At 38.2% G+C, this 23,321-nt stretch overlaps 2 protein-coding genes across 13 annotated transcripts in view; one reads left to right on the plus strand and one right to left on the minus strand.

Moving 5' to 3' along the window:
- Positions 1-435: 435 nt before the first annotated feature.
- LOC105221690 (trichoplein keratin filament-binding protein) overlaps positions 436-23,321 on the plus strand; it is a 64,396-nt gene continuing 41,510 nt past the window's right edge. Inside the window, exons 1-2 of one of the 2 annotated variants that reach the window (XM_029037848.2) lie at positions 727-742; positions 880-993. The gene's annotated coding sequence lies outside the window, so the exon portion shown is untranslated. Of the gene's footprint in view, positions 994-23,321 lie in introns of both variants that reach the window. The other variant, XM_054225406.1, reaches the window with a different exon arrangement.
- Positions 956-18,906, minus strand: LOC105221685 (glutamic acid-rich protein). 11 transcript variants are annotated; one of them, XM_011198834.3, is made up of 11 exons: positions 16,620-16,739; positions 12,982-14,286; positions 3,503-3,629; positions 3,318-3,407; positions 2,965-3,208; positions 2,395-2,904; positions 2,084-2,218; positions 1,746-2,008; positions 1,582-1,681; positions 1,409-1,522; positions 956-1,343 (listed from the first exon to the last, which is right to left on the minus strand). In XM_011198834.3, exons 2-11 carry the CDS (start codon positions 14,078-14,080, stop codon positions 1,143-1,145), a joined length of 2,883 nt encoding a protein of 960 aa, XP_011197136.2. In that variant the 5' UTR covers positions 14,081-14,286; positions 16,620-16,739; the 3' UTR covers positions 956-1,142. The 11 variants fall into 11 exon arrangements, with proteins under 11 accessions (XP_011197136.2, XP_054081377.1, XP_011197135.2 ...); XM_054225402.1 differs by having other exon boundaries at positions 16,606-16,736; XM_011198833.3 differs by having other exon boundaries at positions 16,589-16,727.

The following is a 23,321-nucleotide window of genomic DNA, read 5'->3' on the forward strand; positions in this document are numbered from 1 at the left end:
GATATATATAGAACATTGACGAACGATATTAATATATATATATATATATATAATATAATAATAAATGTTTAGTTTTAAATTAAAATTAATAAATTTTCAATAATTATTTCGCTATTTGGTATTTCCCGAATATTGAACATTGATATGGTCTCTGCGTTGCCACTCGTGAACAAAATATTAACAAATAAATATAATTAAATAAATAACATATGTAACTATAACCTAAACATTTAAATTTGGGGATTCATAAATACTTTGAACAATATTTTATAATATACGAAAATATGAAAATAAAATGGAGTAAAGAAAGAAAATTTACTTAAAGGGGCAACTTCTCAACGTTCTTCAAACTTTTAGTTCAGTAAGTCTGAGTTTACACGATAAAGCTTTCGTTGTGGCTACCGGCCGTTTTCAAAAAAGGGATCGGCGTAGAAGGGAGCCAGTAAGCCAGTTCAAATAACTTACTTGGGTTCTTGTTCGTGATCCTTATTCGTGAACGGTAACAGTCAAAAACACAAGACATAACGTTCAGAACACACTCCTACACAGAGTACGAGTTGCCGATCTAAAAGTCTTATCGTTTGCACATAGCCTTAAACCTAATGCGTTTGTTAAAGAACAATAGAAACGGAGCAACTCTGTATTTGTTTGCCCTCAGCTGTTTGCTATGGCAACAATTACAATTTGAAAAGCACTGACCACGAAGCATTTAAATTACAAGTTCAAAACAATAGTTAACATAGTAAATATCATAATTACGAGTATTACAATACGAACTTTTCTGTGTTGATAGTCTGACAATAATATCATATAACATCATTAAAGTGTAATTTTACCCATAAATACAATAACAAATAGTTTGCATTGGATTAATTATAGCTAGAAAAGGTGACATAGAAGCAAGTATTCTGACCATGACTTCAATATAGTACCTAAGATTGAAAAAAGAACCACATTTCAAAAAGCGCAAAGCATTCACATTTATTTCATAAGGTAAGTTTTATTAGAAAAAGTTCTAGTTACTCGCAATAAAAGCTATAAATACCGCAATACAATAATGAACGGACGACCAATAACGGAGCTAGCATTCACTTGTATATTTGTATATATTCACTTCTCAATATAATGTATGCTGAAATTGTTTAGAAGCCCAGATCGGCCAATACTGCATCTAATTCGGCTTGTAAATTCGCTGCCTTTGCACGAATTTGTGTAATCTCATCCTGTAAATTGTCAACATTGGCCTGCAATAGCACATTGCATTTCTTCATCGCTAAAAGGCGACTTTCGTGTTTCTTTACTCGAGGTTCTAGATTACTCTTCTTATCGGCATTGCTAGCGTCCTGATACAAAATATGTCGCATTACATTTTCATATATACAGTTTTCGAATATTAGTGATTTATTACCTCGCCTTCGGACTCGCTTTCAGTTTCTGCTTCACTTTCTTCTGATTCTGATTCTTCGGACTCTTCTTCTTCCTCAGACTCGTCTTCATCCTCCTCATCTTCTGCTTCTTCGTCCTGAACAAGCAAATGAATTCACAGTTAATAAAAACGAAAATGTATTTTGTGTATATTACCTTTTCATCATCACCTTCCTCGTCTTCCTCGTCGTCTTTCATGGAAGCAGCCATCTTTTGAACCTCTTTCTCTAATTTTTTAAACTTCTTATTTTCCTCTCTAAAGATATAAAACAGTAAATATTTACTTTGTAGGCTTAGATTGGTTAAATTGTTCTACTTACTTGAGTATGAGATGATTCTTCTTCATAGCTTGCTTCAATGCTAATTTTTCCTTTTTAGCTGCTTCACGTTTAACCTTTACCTTTGTTAGTTTAGTACGAAGCACTTTCACTTCCTTGGCGATGCGACGATCGCGCCGTTCCAATTTCTTCTCTTCCGGTTCATCTGGATCACTCTCGCTCACATCTAATTCTAATTCGGGAGAACTATCGCGTCCACCATGCACGTCGCTCGGACGTCGGGATCCGTTCAAAGAACTACCTCCCTATTAGTTAGAAAATATTTCAGTACATATTTCCACTGCCACATCATTATCATCTTAAGCGTCATGACATGTTACCTTGTTAGTATAGCCGTTAGCAAAATTTTCAAAGCCATAATATGATTCGCCATCATCTGGATCATCATATGAATAAAAATATTTAGCTTGTTGTCTTTTAGCGCATATGGGGCATGGCATGCTTGTTTCTTCAACCTTTTTGCGGTTTTTATGGTATTACGTTAATAGCGATTGGAAATAAAAAGCTTGCAAGTGTTAGAATTCAAGTAAGCGCTTAAAATCTATATTATTTAGCAAAAGCAATTTTTCTTTTATTTTTTAAGTCAGTTTTTGATTATTTTGCTTGCAGAGCCACTGTTCATACAACTCACCTGCAATGCCTGCGCTAATTTTCGCTCTAGCATCTGTATCGTTCGTTTTTGTTCTTCAATCTCACTCTTAGCTTGATCTAATAATTCTCCTGTATCTAGATATTTTGTCTCCAGGTCTTTCGCTGATTTGCGAGCGTCATCTGCTTCTTGTTTAAGTGAATTCAAGTATGCCTCCTCGCTGGCCGGTGTGGGATCCATGGTTGCTACAATAATACGAGAACCATATTCCAGATTCTTTTCGCGTGATTTTTCGCGCTCCAACTCCGCTTCTAGTGTGGCTATTTGTGCAAGCAATTTCTTATTTTCACGGTCCTGCGCTTCACGATTGCGTAGTTCCAGTGCCAACATTTGCTTCGTGCTTTGAAGATCATCACGTATTTTGTCAATGTCGTCAAGTTCATCACCACTAGGATCATCAATCGAGAGGGCAGCCACAATACTATTTGTGATAGCGACCGGGTCAGTGGTGCCGGAAGAGCCTACAGTGGCGCCAACAGCAGCTGTAGCAGCCTATAAGGGACGCCACACGATATATTAGTAACGAAAGAGGTTCAAATGACTCGAATTTACCTCCGCTAACAGGTTAATCTTCGACTGGGACTTCTGTATCTGTTCCTCTATGGTCATCTGCTTGCGGAACTTCCGTAATCCCCCAATGAACGGTTTACTACGATCGTTCGTTTGTGTGGGCTTTAGTTTGATGCCACCCTGAATTTGTTTAAGCAACTTATTGTGTGAGTTATCCTTTTCGGTTTCGTATATAAACTTATTATCCACTTTCGTCATCGATTTGCATGTAAGAATCGGCTGAGATCTGTAAATGGAAGATGTCATAAGTAGTTACACCATGACAGTTGCAAATTAATGATTCTTCTATTGATCTCATTACTCACATTTATTAACATATCTTATTTTCTACTCACCTGTCATTGCATTCCACATGGCGCAATTTCCGGCCGGACTCTACCTCCTTCATCATTTCTGACCAGTCTGGACGCCTGCGCGGCCGCGTCCTAGCAACACATTCAGAAAGAAAAAAATAGTTTTTCACAATTAAGTCATATTTTATGCAAATAAGTAATGCCTTAAGCAAATGTATTCAACTTACTTAAGTTTTTCTAAGGCGGCCTTTTGTGTTTCACTTAGATTTCGTTTCTCGCCGGGAGCGCCCAATGGTGGTGGCGGTGGTGGGGGTGCTTTGGGCACCAGTGAAGGCAGCGGCGGTGGCGCGGGAACTGCACATTAAAGCCATTTTTAGTCCATAAAGGAAGAAACACCGTTGCACAGAGAAAGGACATTAAGAGGATTTTTAATTTATTAAAAAGCATAAGTCGAAAGTAAATTGCGATGGTAAGAAATGAAATATTTAATGAGGTTACGATTTCGTGGTTGCAGTGCAGTAATTTGATTCGGCGCTGGCGTAAGCTAAGGTACGTTTTCCTAACTACTTTCATTGCAATCTACTCCCCTATTTCCAAGCAAATTCCTGCATTTGTGCCAGTGCAACGCTTGCGAGTTAGCTTGACACACAACAAGCAGTGCCATTACTCTGGAGGCAGCAGTGAAGAATGACCGGCACATCCGGTTAGTTAGGGTGGGAGTAGTAATTATGTACTGTGGCTTGAAGTCTTCGCATATTTTGCTTTTGACACGGTATCACCTTGAGTCTATTAGAAGTAGAGAGCGCCATCTTATTCAGTAGCTTGTGCGCAAAAGTTTGTTAGCATGGAGTGAAAGTTTGCAAAGCTAATCAGCTTAAGTTGGTTGACTACTTCTAGTTGGCGAAAACATCTGAATTGTTAATAAAATTCTCAACTATTCTGTACATTTTTTGATCAAATAAAAAATCGCTTACAATAATTGTGTAAACAAATGAAATTAATGGCATCAAACTAAATTAAGCAATAGGACATAATTTCATATTCAACGTATTTCTTCCCATTCTCTCTTCCTCTTTGTAGTCATTATTTATTATATATATTCTTCTTTAGGTTCAAAAGACTTCTGACTTCAATTACTCTGGCACCTTGGCATCATCTGTTGTGATTTGTTTACTTTTATTTCCGGTGGCTTCATGGCACGCGGTAATTAAATTTTTACTATATTGAAATATACTAAAAATAAATAAAAATCGAAAATTCTGCAATTTTATAAATATGAGGGGCAAATATTAGCGATGGAATGCCGAGTCCTTGCCACTTCCTATTATAAAGTGATCAACTTAATGAAGCATATCAGCTCTAATTATGATCAAGGCCATCACATGTTTTAAAAACCATGGCTTCAACATCTTTCTCAACAGAGAAATTGATTTGAAAATAACGGGGATGGGGCCCTGAGATAATTAAATTATCTTTAATTCGTGTCAGTGCGTTCATTCAAGTGTTTATGTTTTTTAGTTGTGTTTACAGCTTTTCATGCTTGCAAAATGTCAATTTCACAGAGAGCGCCTAAAAGGCCGCTAATTAGCCTTATTCGAAAAGCAATCAAACAATGGCAGATTATTCCGTTTTCAACGCTTTCAGTGACTTTCACAATTATTTTGTTATTGTTGCTTTTCGTCTGACAAAATGAGTCATACTTTGTGTATGTTCGTGTTCTTGTGCTGGTGATACGAGTCTTCCAGCGCTCCCGCTGTGAGGCTGCGTTATGACATTAGGCTCAGTTGTGTTTAACTTTACAAAAGTCTTTTGTTGTTGCATAGGCGCCTGTGGCGAAAACAACGCCTTCGTCATCCGCCCCCCAGCTATTGCAATAAGCATCACTTAAGCGAATGCCGCTTTGATCGCTCACATACAGCACAACACTACATGGCGATAGCGACTGCCGACCTTGTTATCTTATGCGGGTTGTGCTAGGCGCATTATTATGTGGTGGGATCTTTGAATTTTTATTTCAAGTTTCCTTAATTTCAGCTAAAGCCAACAAAGTGCGGAAGTTTTTTTTGTTTATTTTGTCGGAAGTTTCTCTCACTGACGTTCTCGTTGGTGTTCACATTTCGAGCTTTTTGTTCAATTCTTTACGATATTTGTGTTGAGGGCGCGCCTTGAACAAGAACAAGTCTTTGCGTTTTTCTTTGTTCGTTTATATTTGTGTACTTTTCTTTTTCGGAGTGGAGTGCAGCTCAAAGCATCTCTTGCGGTCGTGCATTTGCATGGGGTCGACCTTTTCCTTAACCTAACCTTCTAGTCACAACATCGCGAAGTATGTGTCTAGCGCAACTCTCCTCAACTTGTTTTCCGATCAGAGCTTCTAATAATTGGGATTTTCGTATGATCTGAACTTTCACCTTTGTTGTGTGAAAGCTCCTTCCACAATTGGTTGTCTTATCTAGTGCACACGTTAAAAATCTCAAGTTTCGTGTTTACTATTAACCAAAAATGAGAGAATGCTCTTAAGCATTTAAGCGGGAGCAATTTGACTTATTTCCGCACAACTTATTGCACTTATAAAAATGGAGTTTACCACCTCTTTATAAACACTTAGATGAGAAAATCTACTGTTCAGACAAACTGGCGGTGACATGACAGCTTGAAGGCGAATTCATAATGTAATCAAAGTTAAGTTACCGAATGCAAATTACAAATACCGGAAAATTTTACATTTCCAATTTCTCGGCGATACTAAGTGTACCTGTTACACACAGGTCACAGGTACCCGAAAGGACGACGGAATAGACGCCGGCTAATAATAGACTTTTAAGTAATGAAATTCGGCTCACTGCCACTGAGCAAGCAACCGAAAGCATTTTTTATTCATGCAAAATCACCGCAAATCGCCGGAGATTCAAAGCTGAAACCGAGGGGAAGTGAACAAGTGGTGAAGTGAAGCTGTTGCTAAGGTACTTGCGCAAGTGTGTAAGTACGCTTCTATGTAGTGGTGAGTCCTTTGATGAGCATCGTTAGCATAAGTGCATAAAAAGTGGAAGTGGAGTGGAGGGAGCGAGGGCAAGCTGGAAACTTTGGCTCACGCTTGCAAGGAGCGCCGCAACATTTACAAAAAGGAAGTGGAATAAACAAATAAAATTTATGAAATCTCGAAATACATAAATACGTAAGCGTGCGTTAATAAAATTAGAACTAAATTGTGATATATTCCAATTTGTCCATTCCACATTGTCGACTTGAAAGGGACTTAAACGAAATATTACGTTCTATTACGCAACAGCGTCTTAGATGCTTAAATTGAATTAGCTTAAAATATTTGCATTCGACCTTAAGCGCAAATAATTACAATTTTAGAGTGAAGCTCTTCAAGCTATTCAACGTAGACTAAAGGACATGAGCTGTGTGATGCAATGAAAAATTCAACTACTTCTGTGCTGAGGAAAAGAACAGCTCGAAAATTAAGAAAAATCGTTTCCAACGAATTTTAAAGCGTTCAACAGCTCTAATTTAGATTGCTTCCTTATCTGCCACCTTTTGAAGTGCAAATCGGTCGCAATATTTTCCGTGCGATCATCGCCAATATGTGACTGGAGTGTCGAGCTAATTGGCGTGAAAGTACTTATTTTCAATTGACTTTGCTTTATTTTCCGTGGATTTTTATTTTTAAAACACAAACTGTGTATGTATTGCCAATATTTATGACTGTAAGACTGTATGTATATGTGTTTTCAAATGTACATACTTATTACATTTATATTGTACAGTATGAGAAACATCGTTGGCCTTAAAGCATTTCGCCTATTCAATTTGAATTAATGAAAAATAAGCACGACCATGAAAGAAAATAAAAAATAAAAAAATAGCGCACAAAGCCAACAATATTCAGTATAAACGAGTATGTACATATGTATCCGCATATGTCTTCATTTATTTACAATAAATGTTTATTTGTAAGCTGTTCGTACATACATGTGTCATATATATGTACTCGTAAATATTTATCTGTATATACAAAACTGATGGCACGGTGATACAATATTGCGCTGACTCTTATTCGTTTGCGGTCCTCGAAATTTCAAAATTTCAAACGTTCCCGATGTTCCGTTCACAACCAATCGATTGAGAGAAATAATTATTTCAGCTATACCCAATCTCGGATACTAACTGCCACTAGAATCTAGACTCTAGAGATGAAACCAGTCAAATCCTAGAACCCTGTAAAAAGTACATATGTAGATATATTCGTGCATGCACAAGTATCTGGAGCGTCTGGCATGCACACAATAGAATAAATGGAAGAGACAGAATGTTTTTCGCACACACACACACACATATATATATGCAAATGCGTACACGCACTGGTATAAAACGCTTGTGTGCTATTTTATTGGATTTTGGTGCAAAAGGAGACGTTCGGTCACTTGTCGCCCTGCGTTTGTATTCGTTTGGCTCCAAGGCGTCACCTCCACTTACAGAATGCTTTGGAAATGCTATTAAATTTCCATTGATTTACACATTTAAACGCTTTCAAATTCCCAAACATTTACATATATGATCAGTGATGATATTTTCGCCCTGATTTGATTGCCCTGACAAATTCATGGCTTGTCCCCTTTTTGGCCTTTTAGAGAATTTGAATTAATCGTCACTTTGCATTCTATTCGAGTGCTTTGCCTCTGCGTCTCCTTATCGAAATCTTTACTTCAGTAATAGTGTGTGAATGTGTGTGCGTGTGTGTGTGTCTTTCTTCACAATTGCATTTTTATCCCAACGGATGAAACTATCATTTTATTTTATTTGTAATATTTTTAAAAATATCTCCGGGCGTCTTTTGTATATAAATGAGGCACTTAAACAGATCCGACCAGCAGCAAATCCTTGCACTCCACACCCCTCCTTCCGGTAATCTTGCCAACTTGCGCTCTCACTAAGCCCACTTGAGTTACGCCAGCTTTTAGACAACTTTTTCAACTTAGCAGCATGTAGTTGTTGTTGTTTTTGTTGCCTTGGTAAGTTTTGCACTATGCGCATATTTTCATTTTAAAATAATGCCTTTGTTCTTTTTGCCATTCTTCTTGCGTTATTACCAGTGTTTTGTGCGTTCTCAGTCCTGGTTAGCTGCTAGTGGGACGCCATTTAAAACGGCTCATAACAATAAACATTATTACATTACATTCCATTACTGTCGTTGCCTCCTCTGGCAAACAGTGCTCTCAGTGGCCGCTGGCTCCGCGTCTCCTACTGCTGCGCCTGTGTACACAAGGGGTGAGGGGTGGTGCTCTGTGTGTTGACATTCGTGGTCAGCACTAGAAGTACGAGCACAATGGCAGCAGGATTTTCGGGTAACCCAAACACGGTTTCTCCATGCCATTTAATAAATGTCTTTGTTTGTTTTTTATTATTTGAAGATTTTATTTTGAAAATTTCGACAGTCATGTGTTGTCGGCGGATATCTTTGTTGTGTGGACAAGAGAGAGACTGGAATTACACACGTGCTTCTCCTCCTAAGTCATGCACACACTGATTCGTGAAGAGTGCTCATTGTGGCTGTATTTTGACTTTATTTCATGAGCCGCAAAATCGAGAAGATTCTGAAGATCTTCAATAATGTTGCGCTTGGTAAAGATATCCAGGCGAGGGGTTTTATGTTAATATGAAAATAAATATTTATAATCTACAAAACTAAGAACTCTCCTCTCTCAAACTACGTGGCGCTATTGCCTCTTTGCTTTGGACATCGTAGACAACGTTGGAACAGGTGGCTTAATTGATATTGCCCCAAACGTTTGCCCACTTTTCCTCCATAAGGACACTTGCCATGCTTTACACCTATGAACGAGTAATCCCCTAAGCCATACTTTTGAAAAGCATTAAAATTTATTTGAAAAAATAAAAATAAAATAAAAGTAACGAGTTGATCCGAAGTCTCAACTAGAGCGAAAAAACGCATTTTTGATGTCGTCTCGACACTGAATTATGTAATTAACCCTTGGCGGAATGACTAGCTAATTCTAACACAAAGGCTAAGAGGTGTCCGGACCGGTCGGAATTTAATTATTCCACAGCGACCGCCAAGTTGTTGCAGAGTTGCAGAGATTCTTTGAAATAACAGTTGTTATGGTGTGTAGATGGGACAATAACAGAAAATAAAAGCCGTTAGACTGAGTTATCCAGACATATGTACATAATATAGACGCGCAACAATGGCCTTGAAATACCTTGCCTAGTATCTGCTGCAGGTCATTTGGCGAACTTGTTCTTGTCCAAGCGATAAGGCGTAATTATTATTAGCTCATAAATTTAATTTTCATTCATATTTATTTTCGGATATTTCCACTTTACTTCTCTTGAGTATTTGCGGCAAACAACGCAAAATCATCTGCGCTTATTAGACATCGAATTTATTTTTAAATCGAAAATATGGTACATGCATATAGGCAGGCATACGCGTATGTGTGTGTGCATGTGTAGAGTAACAAAAATCATTGGAGCGAATTTTACATTCTCGTTTGCGAATATAAACAAAATGAGCATATTTACGAAAAGTATTTCGACGCTTTGCACTTTGCCAAATGCATAATACGAGCGAAGCATGTGTGTGTGTGGGTGTGTAAATACTGCACAAAAAATAATAAAACCGCCCCGCTTCTGCCGTCATGTCAGCACCGAAAGCAAGGATAAATTCTATTTTGTTTATCAATTTTTGTCGCAAAATTACACAAATGAAATATGCATGTGTATTAGTGGCGAATACTTTTTACGTCAAATTTCCCTCAAATGTTGCTAAATAAATGTTTGTCTGTGTGCATACTGCTCTCACACCCACCTTCGCTTGTCGCACATAACTAACAATTTTCTAAAAAGAATATGTGAAATATTGAAGGGAGGGTGGGAGGTGGCCTTTGCGCTCTCGCCCACATAAAGTTCAATGACAAAGTGCAAAATAAAAGGAATTCCTAGTTGTCTTATCTATCATCTAACACGTTAAAAGTGTGTTCTCTTACGTTCTTCCAAACGCATTGCTATTTATTAAAGATATTTAAATCTCACGACGCTTGGTTTTAGCAACTGACGATTCATTCAGTGCCACCTAGGTTGAGGGGTCTCCCAATAATGATCGTCTGCTTCTGTGTTTGCATGTATTTAATTGTTGAATTTTATAATCGCTTTAGAGAAGCTTTGAAATAGGAATCGCTGTCTTAACTGAGTAATATATATAATATATTTCATGTTATTCGCTGCGTAAATATTTGCAGAAGTAAACTACTGAGTCAAACTGTCCATGCCCCATTATTATGACATTTGTGAGCTTTCCGTCTGTATAAATTCATAAGCATAAAATATTAATCGGAATGCACCCTTTGTTAGATGCTGCGCTGATCTTCTCTACCTATTTGTGTCCTATAAGACCAACTCGTAAAATGGAGTGACACATTTTCATAACATAAAATAGTCTCTATGCTTGTAAAATTTTCGCCTGAAGTATTTTGAACCCATTACTCACCTAGAGGTGATCGTCAAACTCAATGCAAATGAAAGTCCATTTACACATCCTCGTACACACACACACTCATTCGGCATTGAATAGAAATAACTGATATTTATACAATTTTGTAATCAACCTAAGTGCTTCGCATACAAATACTTATTGTTGTTGTACATATTGTTGAATCATTTACGGAGAACCGGAAGAAAATATTAGTTTCGTACTCACATTTTAAGCCGAAGGTGCAAAGTTGAACTCAATACTCGTAACTATACTCCGCTTCCCACCGGATACTCTTACTCTGCACTCTGCCGGTTTAATAATCGAGTCAAAAGCATTCACCAAGGAAAATATTGTGATTGTGCTGCTGATGACAAAATGCAACTGAATTTACAATGAAATTCACAACCTGATGGGCACTCGAAGAGAGAAAGCGCATATAGTAAATGCGGAAAAGTCGGCAAAGTGGAAAACGCCCGCAAGCCGCAAAACTCATTAGCAAAATTATTTTTGATAGAATTTTCGTCCAACCTTAATCATGGACAGAGGTGGTGCAGCGTTCGCAATTTCGCTCATATATAATAAATATACATACATATAGAATATGTAACGGGTGTACGGTGGAGTATGTGGCTGGCGGAGAGCGTTACACCACCCCGAAAACCACAATTAAATCAATGCAACCGCATTTTGTTGTGGGCCTCTGCCGCTGAATCAGCAATTATTTAATATTTCTGGCGGTTGTTTTACCAATCGAAATACATACATGAGTGTGCAAAATGAAATTCATAAATCTACATCTGGTTGTTTTTTATAAATAGTCATACATGTGTAGGTTTACATACTCAGGCTCTAAGGCTTGTTAGAAAGATGTGTGCATTTCAACGTGCTGAGTTCGAGCGATCAGAAATACAATTAAATCTAGTTTTTTTCATTTTGTATTATCCTTTAAATTTGATCTCAACTCTGAAGCGAACAATACATTTTACGGTCAAAAGAAGTTTCAGTATTCTAGCTCTAGAAGGAATCGTACTAGGCTGTCTGAAAAGTTCGAATCGTTGAATGAGGACCGCACGTGAATTTAATTCAAAAGGAACTTAATGTTTTTGTGAAAAAACACTGTATATACCAAAAAGTGCCTTGATGAGATTTGTCCGGCCTCTGCGCAGTGAAGTCTAAGGCATAAGTTGAGGCAAGATATAGATACTACTATGAATATTGTGTCGAAAAGTTGGAACATCGCTAAAATCAGAGTACAGCTCTCGGAAGCAACTAAACTTAATAATATATTTGTATACAAAGTTAAAGCCATGTGATCATTCCAGTCCACATGTTAATCTTCGATAAGTCCTAACTGAAAATGTTATTTCTTAAATTGTGTTTTTCGTTTCAAATTTATTATCAAAACGTTTCGGGCATCGCCAGCTGTCCACACACCTACACAGTGGCACAACATTTTTAGAGTACCGAAGTCTACATAGCATACTAATGAAATGGCAGAAAAAATCCAAAAGTCTCATGAGAGTGGGTGTTAAGCTGTCTGTGAGGAATCCGAATGTTGGCTTTCCAAGTGATTTACGCGTACAAACAGCATGGCAAACATTTCAAACCACTTCAAATTACTGAAGAACGTAATAAATTTGTGTTTGTATAGTTGTCTGTATGTAAGTATGAGAATATCTGTATGTATATGTGAACGATTGCAATGCGTGAGCGATAAGTGTGGAAGTTGCGACCTCTTTTGTAGGCTTCCTCAATGATTTTAAAATTTTAGAAAAAATTTTGATATGAATAGTGTTAGGATGTGGTGAACTCGAGATGAGACGAATGATGGTCAGAAATATAGATAAATTAATAAATAACATGTCACAACACGACGTCCAAGCGGCGACAAGACGGTATACAAAATACTTCCAGTTCTATTTGAAAAGGTTGTACTTACAAAACTCACGCATTTGCGACTTTGCTAAGGGTTAATGAAGCGTTTCATATATTACAGCCGGGTTAAAAGAGCCACTTAAGGGAAGCCCTGCTCCATTTCTACGCATCACTTAGTAAATTCAAATAAAGCCATATCGTGCCTCGCTTGCAACTAAAGCTGACTTCCGCTGGTTAGATTGTTGGTTGAATTGGTTTAATTGCTATTTGTAACACTATATTTGATTTTGTTTTTCTCTTTCCACTTCACATCTCACTGTCTGCACAAACACTCACCGTTTTTCATGCTGGGCTCGCGTTTGATTGACGGTGCCTTACGCAACTGTTTAGTTTTGAATTCGGGTTTAGGCTCTTCTTTGGGCTCTTTGAGTATTTCGTCGATTTTGGAAACCTTTTTCAAAACGGGCCGTATTTTCATAATATCCTCGGTACTCTTACTTGGCAAGGGTTTTTCTTCGCGTTTAACGTGTCGCAATTTCGGTTTCTCTAATTTAAAACGCAACTGACGTTCCCGTTCTTCTTCGTTTTCGTCTTCGTCATCGTCGCTGTCACCTTCAACTTTTTTCATGGACTTGTCGCGCTTAACCATGACCGGTCGTAATTTTGGTTTTTCAATTGAGAAGCGTCTTGATAACTCACTTTCATTCTCCTTCTTTTTGACTTGTGGTGTCTTCTTTAGTTTCACGCCCAGTCTCAGGGATGGTTGTGTAAATTCGTTTTCCGAAAACTCTAAATCGGACAGTCCTTCGAGATCTTCCACTTCGTTCTCATTTGCATCCTCCTCACTTTCTTCCTCTTCTTCTTCGCTCTCTTCTTCTTCGCTCTCTTCTTCCTCAGTCTCTTCTTCCTCTTCTTCAGTCTCCTCTTCTTCTGATGATGATGGAGTTGGTTCTTTCTTCTTTACTGGTGCAGTAGTTGGTTTCGTTGCCGCAGTCGCAGTTGGCTTTTTGGTTACCACGGGCTCTGGCGCCTTCTTAATAGGTGCCACTACTTTCTTAGCAGGCTCTACTACGCGTTTAACCGGTTCAATCACTTTCTTCGCTGGCTCAGCGTTCTTTTTCACAGGCTCTACGACGGCTTTTTTTGTCGGCTCGGCAGGCTTTTTTGCAGCCGCAGTTGTTTCATTTACTTTTTTCGCAATGGAGTTGCTGGTTGCCGGAGCCGTGGACTTCTTGGCTGCCAAGGTAGAAGCCGCTTTTGCACCATTTTCTTTCTCTTTGTCCTTCTCCTTATCGGCTGTTGTGGCAGCTGTCTTTTTCGCCCACGGGACTGAGGGCTTGGCATTGGCGGTCGAATCGTCCTTCACCCATGGCGGCCGAAAAGTGGTGCGTCCGGTGGTGCTGGTGGTAGTGCTCTTCGGCGCAACGAATGGCATTGTGTCGATATAGTTGACAATTTAACTGATTAACGTTTTTCGATTTCCCGGAATTTTCGACGTGATAAATAACAACTAGCGATGTCTCTAGAACATCGCCATTAAACACTTGCTGTGATTACTTTTGAAATTGGCTCTTGTAAGTTCACTCGAAAATCAAAATACTTATTCGCGTTGTGTATCGCTTCAATCACTGTAACCTCAAACTGTATAAACCAAACAAAGTAAACTATTAATTTTTATGTAATTAATAATTCACACAGTCCACTTGGAATTAATTATATGATAGATTTGAGCACGATTATTTCGATTCGACAAATTTGCGCCTACTCGTCCCGTCGAAGCGCAACAGCTGTTTGAGAATTTTCACTTGATTCAGAAAATAGCTCGTTCATGTGTGTATCCATCCACATTTCGTCGAAGTTCAAAAATACATTTGCCAGCAGCGCAAAAATATATAGGCTAGCAGGAACACGGCGCAACTTGTAGAACACAATTCGGACCGATGCTATTGGCGGTGGTGATTTTCATCTTTAAAAATAGGCTAACAATGCTAGCATAGGCGAGCTGGCTGGCTGAGGGGCTATGGCGGCAAAGGGGCTGCTGAGCATTCGTACGAATGTGTTGGACGTTGCTGCATTTGTTTTTCTCACATACAATATTAGTGAAGAGGCGACGTCATTTTTGTGGGGATTTCATAAAATTAAACTAATGAGTAACGGGTGCGGGAAAGGGATTTCCAATATTGTAAAGCTAATTAAACGCATTAATCGCTCATTTGAAATGTTGCCACAATCGCACCAATATAACTGAGAACTCAAGTACAAAGTCGGCGACTGTCCGCGACACCCCTCTTGGTCATAAATGAAAATTGAATACAGTTATAAAATCTCTTTACTTATATGTTGTTGCTATTGTAAAATGAAAATTGTATATTATTATTCCTCGGCCTTCGGTCCGAGCAATGCATTTCGATTGGCAAGATTGTTTAAATTTACAACCAAACAGTTGGTAAATATCCATCGAAGCAAAAAAGTATAAAGAAAAAATTCAGTCGGAAAATGTATGTATGTATGTACGTTTCGTGTCCATATGTATTCAAGTATAATTTGATTAAATGGCCAACAGTTTCTGCCAAAATTGCGGAGAAAAGTCAGCTGAAGCTTAAAAGCGTTGAGAGCGTTTAGCGTTGGCTTTGCACTTCAGCAGAGGCCATCATTGCTCACCACCCTTCGCCCTGCTCTTGGACCATGCTTTTGAGTAAAAGCGAAATTTTCGTTTTTTAGCCACTCGTCAGCCTCGCATTTGCCGCTTTGTTGCTGTTGTTATTTTAGTTGCGGTTGTTGAATGTGCTCCGCCATTTTTCCAACACTTTTCCACACATTTTCTCGCATTTTTTCGATTGCTGTGTTTTAACAAACTTCTATTTTTGTTTCAATTTGCGTTTCGTTTTCAATTCTCCACTGGTTTTGCTCTTTGCTGAAAATATTCTCGCTTTTCGTTTATCTCAGTCGCGTCCCTCTGCTACTACACACACACACACACACATATATATATATATATATTCATACATAAGAGGGTGTGTGTATGTATCTCCAAATGTATTTACATATTATTTGTAAGTTTATGAGAATGGACTCATAAAGAGGAGCAAGTAGCTTTTAATTGTATTCCGTTATTTTTGTTGCTTCGTGAATTTGTATAAAAATAAAACCATGCGGAGGCGTTGCTGACGAAAAGGAAAACCAAAAAAATAAAAAAAAAATAATAATAGATTGTGAAAATGCTGCGAAAGCGAATTGTTTATTTCGCCTCGTTGGCTTTCTCTCGGTTTTCGAAAATTGAATTCGTCGATGCTCTGTCTCTTCACTTTCCCTTGTGTCTACCTCATTAATTTCTTAGATTCTTTCGATTTGCATTTCTGCGATGTCGTTCGTCGTTCATTCCTCCCGTCCCTCCGATTGCGCTGCGCCGCGCGCTTGAAATCTATGCAAATTTGATGGATCATTAATTCGAATCGCAATGCAAAGTTGCATTTGGAAATACGTAAACTTGCAATATCTGCAGCGCAGTTCTTTTTGCATTTTTCAATTATACTAAATGGCCAACGATTTTTAACAGTCGTCGCTATCATCGCTATATTTAAACATTTCGTATGAATTTCTGAAATATACTCGTTCAACATTTGAAGAATGCTTCGCTTTAATCAACGGTATATTTGCGTATTTGAACGTGAACGTTTGTCTGTATTTTCATAATTTTTTTTTTTATCACTTTTAAGCTGTTGCGCTAAGAAGGGACGAATCTGGCAAAACGATTTCAAAAATGATTGTATTTTTGCGCTTTTATTCATTTGGAAGTTTAGTTGAAACAGTTTTTCGAAATTTGTATGCTTTTTTAATCGTTCAAAACTAAACAATTAAACAAATTAACAATCTTCATAAGATTTTCGAGTTATTCTGTGCACTTCCACCAACAATTTTGTTAATTTTCTATTTTAAACTGAACTATTTTTTATATTCAACCAAAAATTAAGCACAATAAATATTTCCCGATACACAGCTGGCCAGCGCTTCCGAAGAACTGAACATTGTGGATTTTCGAATCTGTTGTGTGGCTCACTTTGTCAAAGGCGAGTGCGAGCGAGTCAAAATCTTGCAGGAAAGTGTAATATACTTATGTTCTTATTCCAATCGGCTCAATCTTTCGGTGTTCCACACACAGATTCGCTCATATTGAGATAATTTCAAAATTTGATTTTTAGCATTTTGAGTTTGCTTCCTATTTTTGAAAAATTCCCTCAATTCTCACAATAGCACTCGAACGAAATTAAACGCTGTTCTTTTGTAATAACGATGAAACAAGGGTTTGCGAGTAGTAAGTATTGACCAAGGTGAAATTTTTCTTACGACTCGCATTCTCCATCAGATTTGTATTGTTTTTGTGTTGCGATACATTTCTAGTAATCTTTTGAATGAAGCAGTGAACAACTTTAGTTTTGCCTTCATGTCACCGTTTTTGGAGCTACCATCCATCCTAATGGAATCGCAGTAAACTTACATACGCAGTTAATTCATACCAGGAGAGACCATGTCATAGAACTTGACGAAATGAATGTGATTTGCAGTATGATCTAGTAATAGATTGTCATCCTTAAAAACTTTCCTGCTCTTACTCGTATACTTTGTAGTTATTATTGGGTACTCTCTCATCGCCGCCAGCTGTCAAACGCCAATTATTAGGTCTACAACTTTGCTTCCGCCGTTTTCCAATAGATGTATCTAGGGTCAAGCACTGGTCGATTAAATCGATTTTTTTATATCGATCTTGGATATTTGTGTCAACATTAACCCAACAAAATATTTGTAGAGATCTGTTTGTATCCCAAACTTATTCTCAACTGAAAATGTCACTTATTGAGCCGAATTCTCGACATTTGCGGGAAATTTTGCTTTTATTTTTTAATTTCAAGAAAAGTGCGGCTGAGGCTCATCGATATTTGTAACCGGTTTTATACAAAAAAAAACTGAAATTTACAAAAATAAAATGGCGGAAGCAAGGTTGTAGACCTAATAATTAAGAAAGGAAAAGAAAATTGAAGTGTGATACTGCATCATTTATGTAAACGCTATCGCTTTAAACAGAATTCCTAATATTCTTCACCTTTAAAAGTACAATATACACTTTTATTGAAAACCATGAGCCATGAGCAATGAGCACAAAGAAAGTCAACAAGGAGATATACGTACATATATTCTATATATTTTATATAAAATGTGGTGCCACCCCCACTTCACTACATTTACTTACACTGGATTTCTATGTGATAGGGGCAATCGATATCCATTTTTGATACACAATGCTTGCGTATGCTCACAAAGAAGCTATCCATTTGTGGATATTTTCGTATATACTTATTCACTTTCTATTCAGATGTTTATTTGATGAGCAATGTGTGCTGCTTGAAATCCCTAAAGGGCAATCACATAATCTATTCAAGGCGATGTTAACAAACTTTTACACGATTCTCAGTGTATAACCAACGTTTTTGTTGTCTTCAATAGTTGGCGACGCTTCTACACTTCAATCTCTTTTCATATTCTTGGAAAACTGAGAAACTTTACAAAATGTTAAAGAGTAATTAATAAAAAATGTCCGAGACTGAATTAAATAGCTCCAACAAAATTTTGTGATTTTCGCGAAATGTCAACACGTCGTATGAAAGAGTGAACTTGGACGAGTAATGAAAAGTAAATAAAAAAGTTTAAAGAGGAATGTAAACACACCAAGTCACACAAGCACTGCACAATATGCGCGCGAGAATCAAGAAGTAAATGCCAGCAAAAAAAAAAAAAAAAAAACAAAAAACTTGAAGCAAATTAAAATTACGCAAGTTTTAGGTGTAATTTCGACTGAAGTATTAGGAAAAATCTGTGCAATTGCAGATACTTAACTTGCCGTTTGACTGAGACCCACGGCATTCCTACAAATAATGAGTAATTGGCAGATTTCACTTTCAATATTAACTTCAAATGAAAGTTCGACAGCTACCGTTTACACCGCTTGCTCCCTCACTTTTAGCGCGCGCTTCACTAGCACTCGCAATTGGAACAGGTCAAAACATAACTATTTAACTGTTCCGAGGGCGTGTTTGGGCGAGGGTATAAATGTGGACGGGGGTTTCCTTTACCTTGTGACAAGAACCACTCGTCCAGAAAGTCCATACCGACCGTGGATGCTGATTAATATCTCGGATATGTGTTTCAATTTACCTGCTGCGGTCGGGCAGTGTTATGTTTAGTTGGCGCTTTGCTTAGAACACTTCAATGCACTTCGCACAAATTGCAGATATTTGAGTTTCTTTAGTAAGACGTTGTTAACTACTTCCCCGTGTTCGTTCAATAACATCGTTTACCAGTTCACACGCTTAACAGAATACGATCGGCGCCGTTCTTATTCGCTTAGCGAACGCATTGCCACTGTTTGTCAACGAAAAACCTTCTGAACTCATTATGGGTTTTCGAAAACTCACAGTTGCTTTGGTTTTGCGTACACGCACCGTGGCTGTCCGATCGAATTGCAACAAGTTGACGAATCGATGCTCTGTGCTCTTAATGATGTGTAACATGCATGACAATGCAGTCGGCGGTGCGAGAAAAAGTTCTTCCTATCGATTTCGCCACTACTTCGAGAGGGCAGCGGTCGAGCACTGCGGGGTTTGTGGGATCAACAGACAGTAGTGGCATAGTTTATACTCATAGAAGAGCTTTCAGTGGTAGGATTCTAATCGCGTTTGGTGGGACTCAGTGCGTTGAGCTTTGCGGCATACACTTTCAGTGCAAATAAGTATGGTATCAACGCAATAATACATAGAAGAATAACCAATCCTTAGCTACACGAAAACAATAATAGCAGTTTAGTCGTGTGTATCTACAATCAAAATAGGTGGCAAAGGATTAATGCATGTCATGTGGCGTTCGATGCTCACATGTACATATATTGTGCTGAGTAACTGAGTCAGCTCTCGTTTACAGACACTACGCTCATGCTTCTGGTGATGTGGCTCGGCATTTATATGTGGCTATGTCTCCAATATACCTGCATATATGTACATAGCAAATATGCACTCGCTTGAAAGAAAGGACATCATTTCTACAGAAAGTCAACCGAAGAAGGCAAACCCAAAATGGTTATTTGTTGGCCAAAGAAAAACAAGACAATAAAGCTAGTTTTATTTGCTTAACACAATTTTCATAGGAAAAACAATAGCGACAGTCGAACGGATTGCAGCTATCAACACACAAACATTTCGGAAAACTGTTGACAATTTCAATTTGTCACAATGCGAGTTACTGCAACAAAATTACAATAACACCAATAAAAAGCAAATAGTATAATGGTAGTAAAGTGACGATTGTTGTTGTTATGTGTTGTTAGCAGCAATAAACATTGACGACCATCAATAGCTGCAACAATGGCCGCCAATGCAAGGCAGGGCAACAGCAGCAGCGGCAGACAATAAAAGCGAACGCACCAACAATTGCCGCAAACTGTATTTTACAGCTCAATTGAAAATCACAGCGGAAAAAACAGCAACAATAGGATGGAGTGCATCATCGCATCATCGCTCTTTTTGCAAGCATTGTTGCACGTTCACAACAGAGTCGACGCGAATAAATAAAACACACAAGGCGAGAATAGAACGATAAAAATGGTTGCAACCATAAAAACAATAAAAGCGAATGTAGCGGAGTAAGCTCAATTAAATCGCTTTTTCACCGCTTGTGCTCATTGCATCATTTCTGCATTTACTCTTCACCCGATTAATATATGTATGTATCATCGAGTGTATTTGATTCATTCGCTACAGTTATTCTTTTGTTCACTTTACTGCTCATTCAGGTTTGCCATTGACATTCGCCCTTTGGCGTTACAAGAATTAATTGCTTTTTTCCACAGAACGGAGCGCCAACTGAAGCCAATTTATCTTTCCCCTGTCCTTGGTTAAAGTAAGTGTTTCGTTGTGGGTTTTATATTGAGCTTACATTACATTGAAAATTATACAGATAACTTTTATTTTTACAACTTCACATATTAAACATTTTACTGAGTTATACTGCTGGCGAATATATTCACTTTTTGACATTCACTTCATTTTCGACCGCATTACGTTGGGCGTCACTATGTCTGCTTTAACGAATCGCGGCGTTCACATTTGTCGTTGAAAACTTTGCACAAATATGCGATCCGCCTGTAACCCATCAGTCCAAATATGTTTACCTCAAACAATACAATATTAAAACCTTTCAGAAATGCATAAATACCACGGAGTTCGGAATGAAATGTGAAAATAACAAATGACCCCGCACCGTGGAGGTGGAGCATCCTGAAATATTGACGGTTTCCAAAACAACGTACGAAGTATAAAAAAAAGGGAAATAACAGTATGAATTTTACAAACCTCAGCATCCAATGTTGCAGAAACAAAGTATAAACAATCTGTGCAACCACAACATTTACATAAAAACACGCTGCGGTTTTAGTGTTTCACCGACCAGCGAAAAAGGTACAAATAATAATAAACGGCGTTTCCGGCTGCAATTTGAAATTTATTCACCGCCGCGGTTGGTAGATATAAGTTACAGAGGCGTATTTGTGATCCTAATGATATACATACGCATGTAAGCCCATTTATATGCAACTGTGGAAACTGTAAATATGTATAACACTTTCAGCGGAAATTCACCTCTGAAATGTCTGAAACCGCTATAGTCTTGGACTGAACTAGTTGTGATTTTATATTTTATGTGGTTTAGATCTATTTATTAGAGGATTTTAACTCCTTGGGATTTCGGTAAATTTTGAAGCAGTAAGATAGGTTGAGACGTATAATTGCGATTAGTACATTAAATTATCTGAAGTGCTGTTGCTCTTGCGCTACATTAAGAGTACTAACCAATTTCACGATCTCCTCTTCTACTAGTCATTTGTAGTTTTACTTTACTGTTATGCAATATGTTGGCCAATTCTTCCTTATTTCATTCAAATGCTTTATCTGCTACAATGCAGTCTACTTCCGTTCGGATGAAATTTATCTGAATTCAAATTACGTTTCTATACACAGTAGCGTAGACTTCGGCTTCACCAAAGCCGGAAACGTTTATTGCCAGCTAGCCTAGATTATAATTAGCCAGTAAATAAATAACAAACATACAAGCTGACACCAATTGTTGTATAAAATATTGTTGTAAATAATACCATGGAAACCAGCTAAACAAGTTTGATATTACAATTTTTAAGCAAAACCCGCAAATTTCCTGAAAAAATCATGCATTTTTTGATACTTTACGCCTGCTGCTAAAGTACGTGAGAAAAAAGTGCCAAGCGTTGGTTAGTTGCAGAGATTTGTATAATATTTAAAATGTTTTTTATTACTTATTACGCGGTGTGTATTACACTACTTTTTGTGGAACGCTCTCAAACTTTTTCTATTAAAATCTGCTTACATTTAGAGCGAGTGGCACAGCTTTTAGTGTCCCTCCTGTCTTCCACTCACCTCTTGTATGGGACGGAAGTTGGTCTGCTGGTTGATCGTGTGGTGAGTAACCGCCAAGTGGCAGTTGGAAATTACACACAGTTGTTATACACTCTACTCCACTTATTCCCCGCCACTTTGCCCCTGTTGCTCAGCCATCCGCGCCCGAGTTGAGCAGATATTTGGCGGCGCTAATGCATTCCCTCCGCCCACGCTGAGCTCAGTACTTGTTAAGCGCGAAATGTTAAGTGCATTGGATTTTGCAGCACACCGCCACTTTCTGACCACCGTACCTCCGCCCATTCGCTCTATGCCAGCCGTTGCGCTGCATTAACACCAATGCTCCCTCCTGTGCGTATTTGGTTCGACTTCGACGCTATTTTCACAGTTTGATGGCGTATACTTTGGCGAATATTATGAAATTATAAAAGCCTTCGGGGCAACAATATAGTTCTCTGATTATTTAAAGTTGATTTTGTTGTTACTTTGTGCACGCGGGCATCGCAAAAGCTATCGCGTATTCGCTGCGCTTGCCGCTGTCGTCTCTTCTCCTGTATTTGCTTGTTTGCACTCTGATGCACGCTAAGAGAGAAGATGAATTTAATGGAAGCGTTCAGCTTCCGCTTGCGAGTCGTTAAAAGTATGCTTTTGGGCGAATGCTCACATTTTTCCCACCGCTTCTGGCGTTGAGTTGGAGGAGACGGGGCCTGCGCTAAGTGAAAGCAGCGGGGCAGAGGAAGTGTGCTTTCGTTTCGGCGAGTTATTTTTAGAGCACAATATTTTTCGAAAATTAATTATTTCGTGCTTTGCTATTCAAATGTAAAAGTTTGTTTATTTCTAGTTCTAATGTGCTTCCGCTTTTAATTCATCGAAAATTTCATATATTTGAATTCACTTTATTTTAGAAAAGTTTTCTCTTAAATTTATCTAATCCACTATGTTCGGTTGAAAGTGCGGGTTGCTATGTTAGAAATGCGTATCTGCGTTACAACAGGTGGCATCACACATGCACCACATTTTTGCTTGTGTGCCCAAAAGTATGCTATTGAAGTATGTTTCATTCGGCCCGTGTTGCCGTTGGCTCTGTATAACTGGATGTAGCTCCGTTGTCCTCTGCCGTCTTGTACCATTGCTTAATGCTGAACTGCGCTCATCGCATTTGTTTAGGCCTCCTAGGCGTATGAAGAATTTTAAGAATTTCCCAGA

Source organism: Zeugodacus cucurbitae, chromosome 2, assembly GCF_028554725.1.
Source record: "Zeugodacus cucurbitae isolate PBARC_wt_2022May chromosome 2, idZeuCucr1.2, whole genome shotgun sequence".
Taxonomy (NCBI): domain Eukaryota; kingdom Metazoa; phylum Arthropoda; class Insecta; order Diptera; family Tephritidae; genus Zeugodacus; species Zeugodacus cucurbitae.

Excerpts from the sequence above, each read along its gene's own strand:
- LOC105221685 (XM_011198834.3), bottom strand. The coding sequence starts at position 14,080 with ATGCCATTCGTTGCGCCGAAGAGCACTACCACCAGCACCACCGGACGC. Across the intron at positions 3,209-3,317 it reads CATGTGGAATGCAATGACAG|ATCTCAGCCGATTCTTACAT; the intron begins GTGAGTAGAAAA and ends TTCCATTTACAG. Across the intron at positions 2,009-2,083 it reads CTAACGGCTATACTAACAAG|GGAGGTAGTTCTTTGAACGG; the intron begins GTAACATGTCAT and ends TCTAACTAATAG.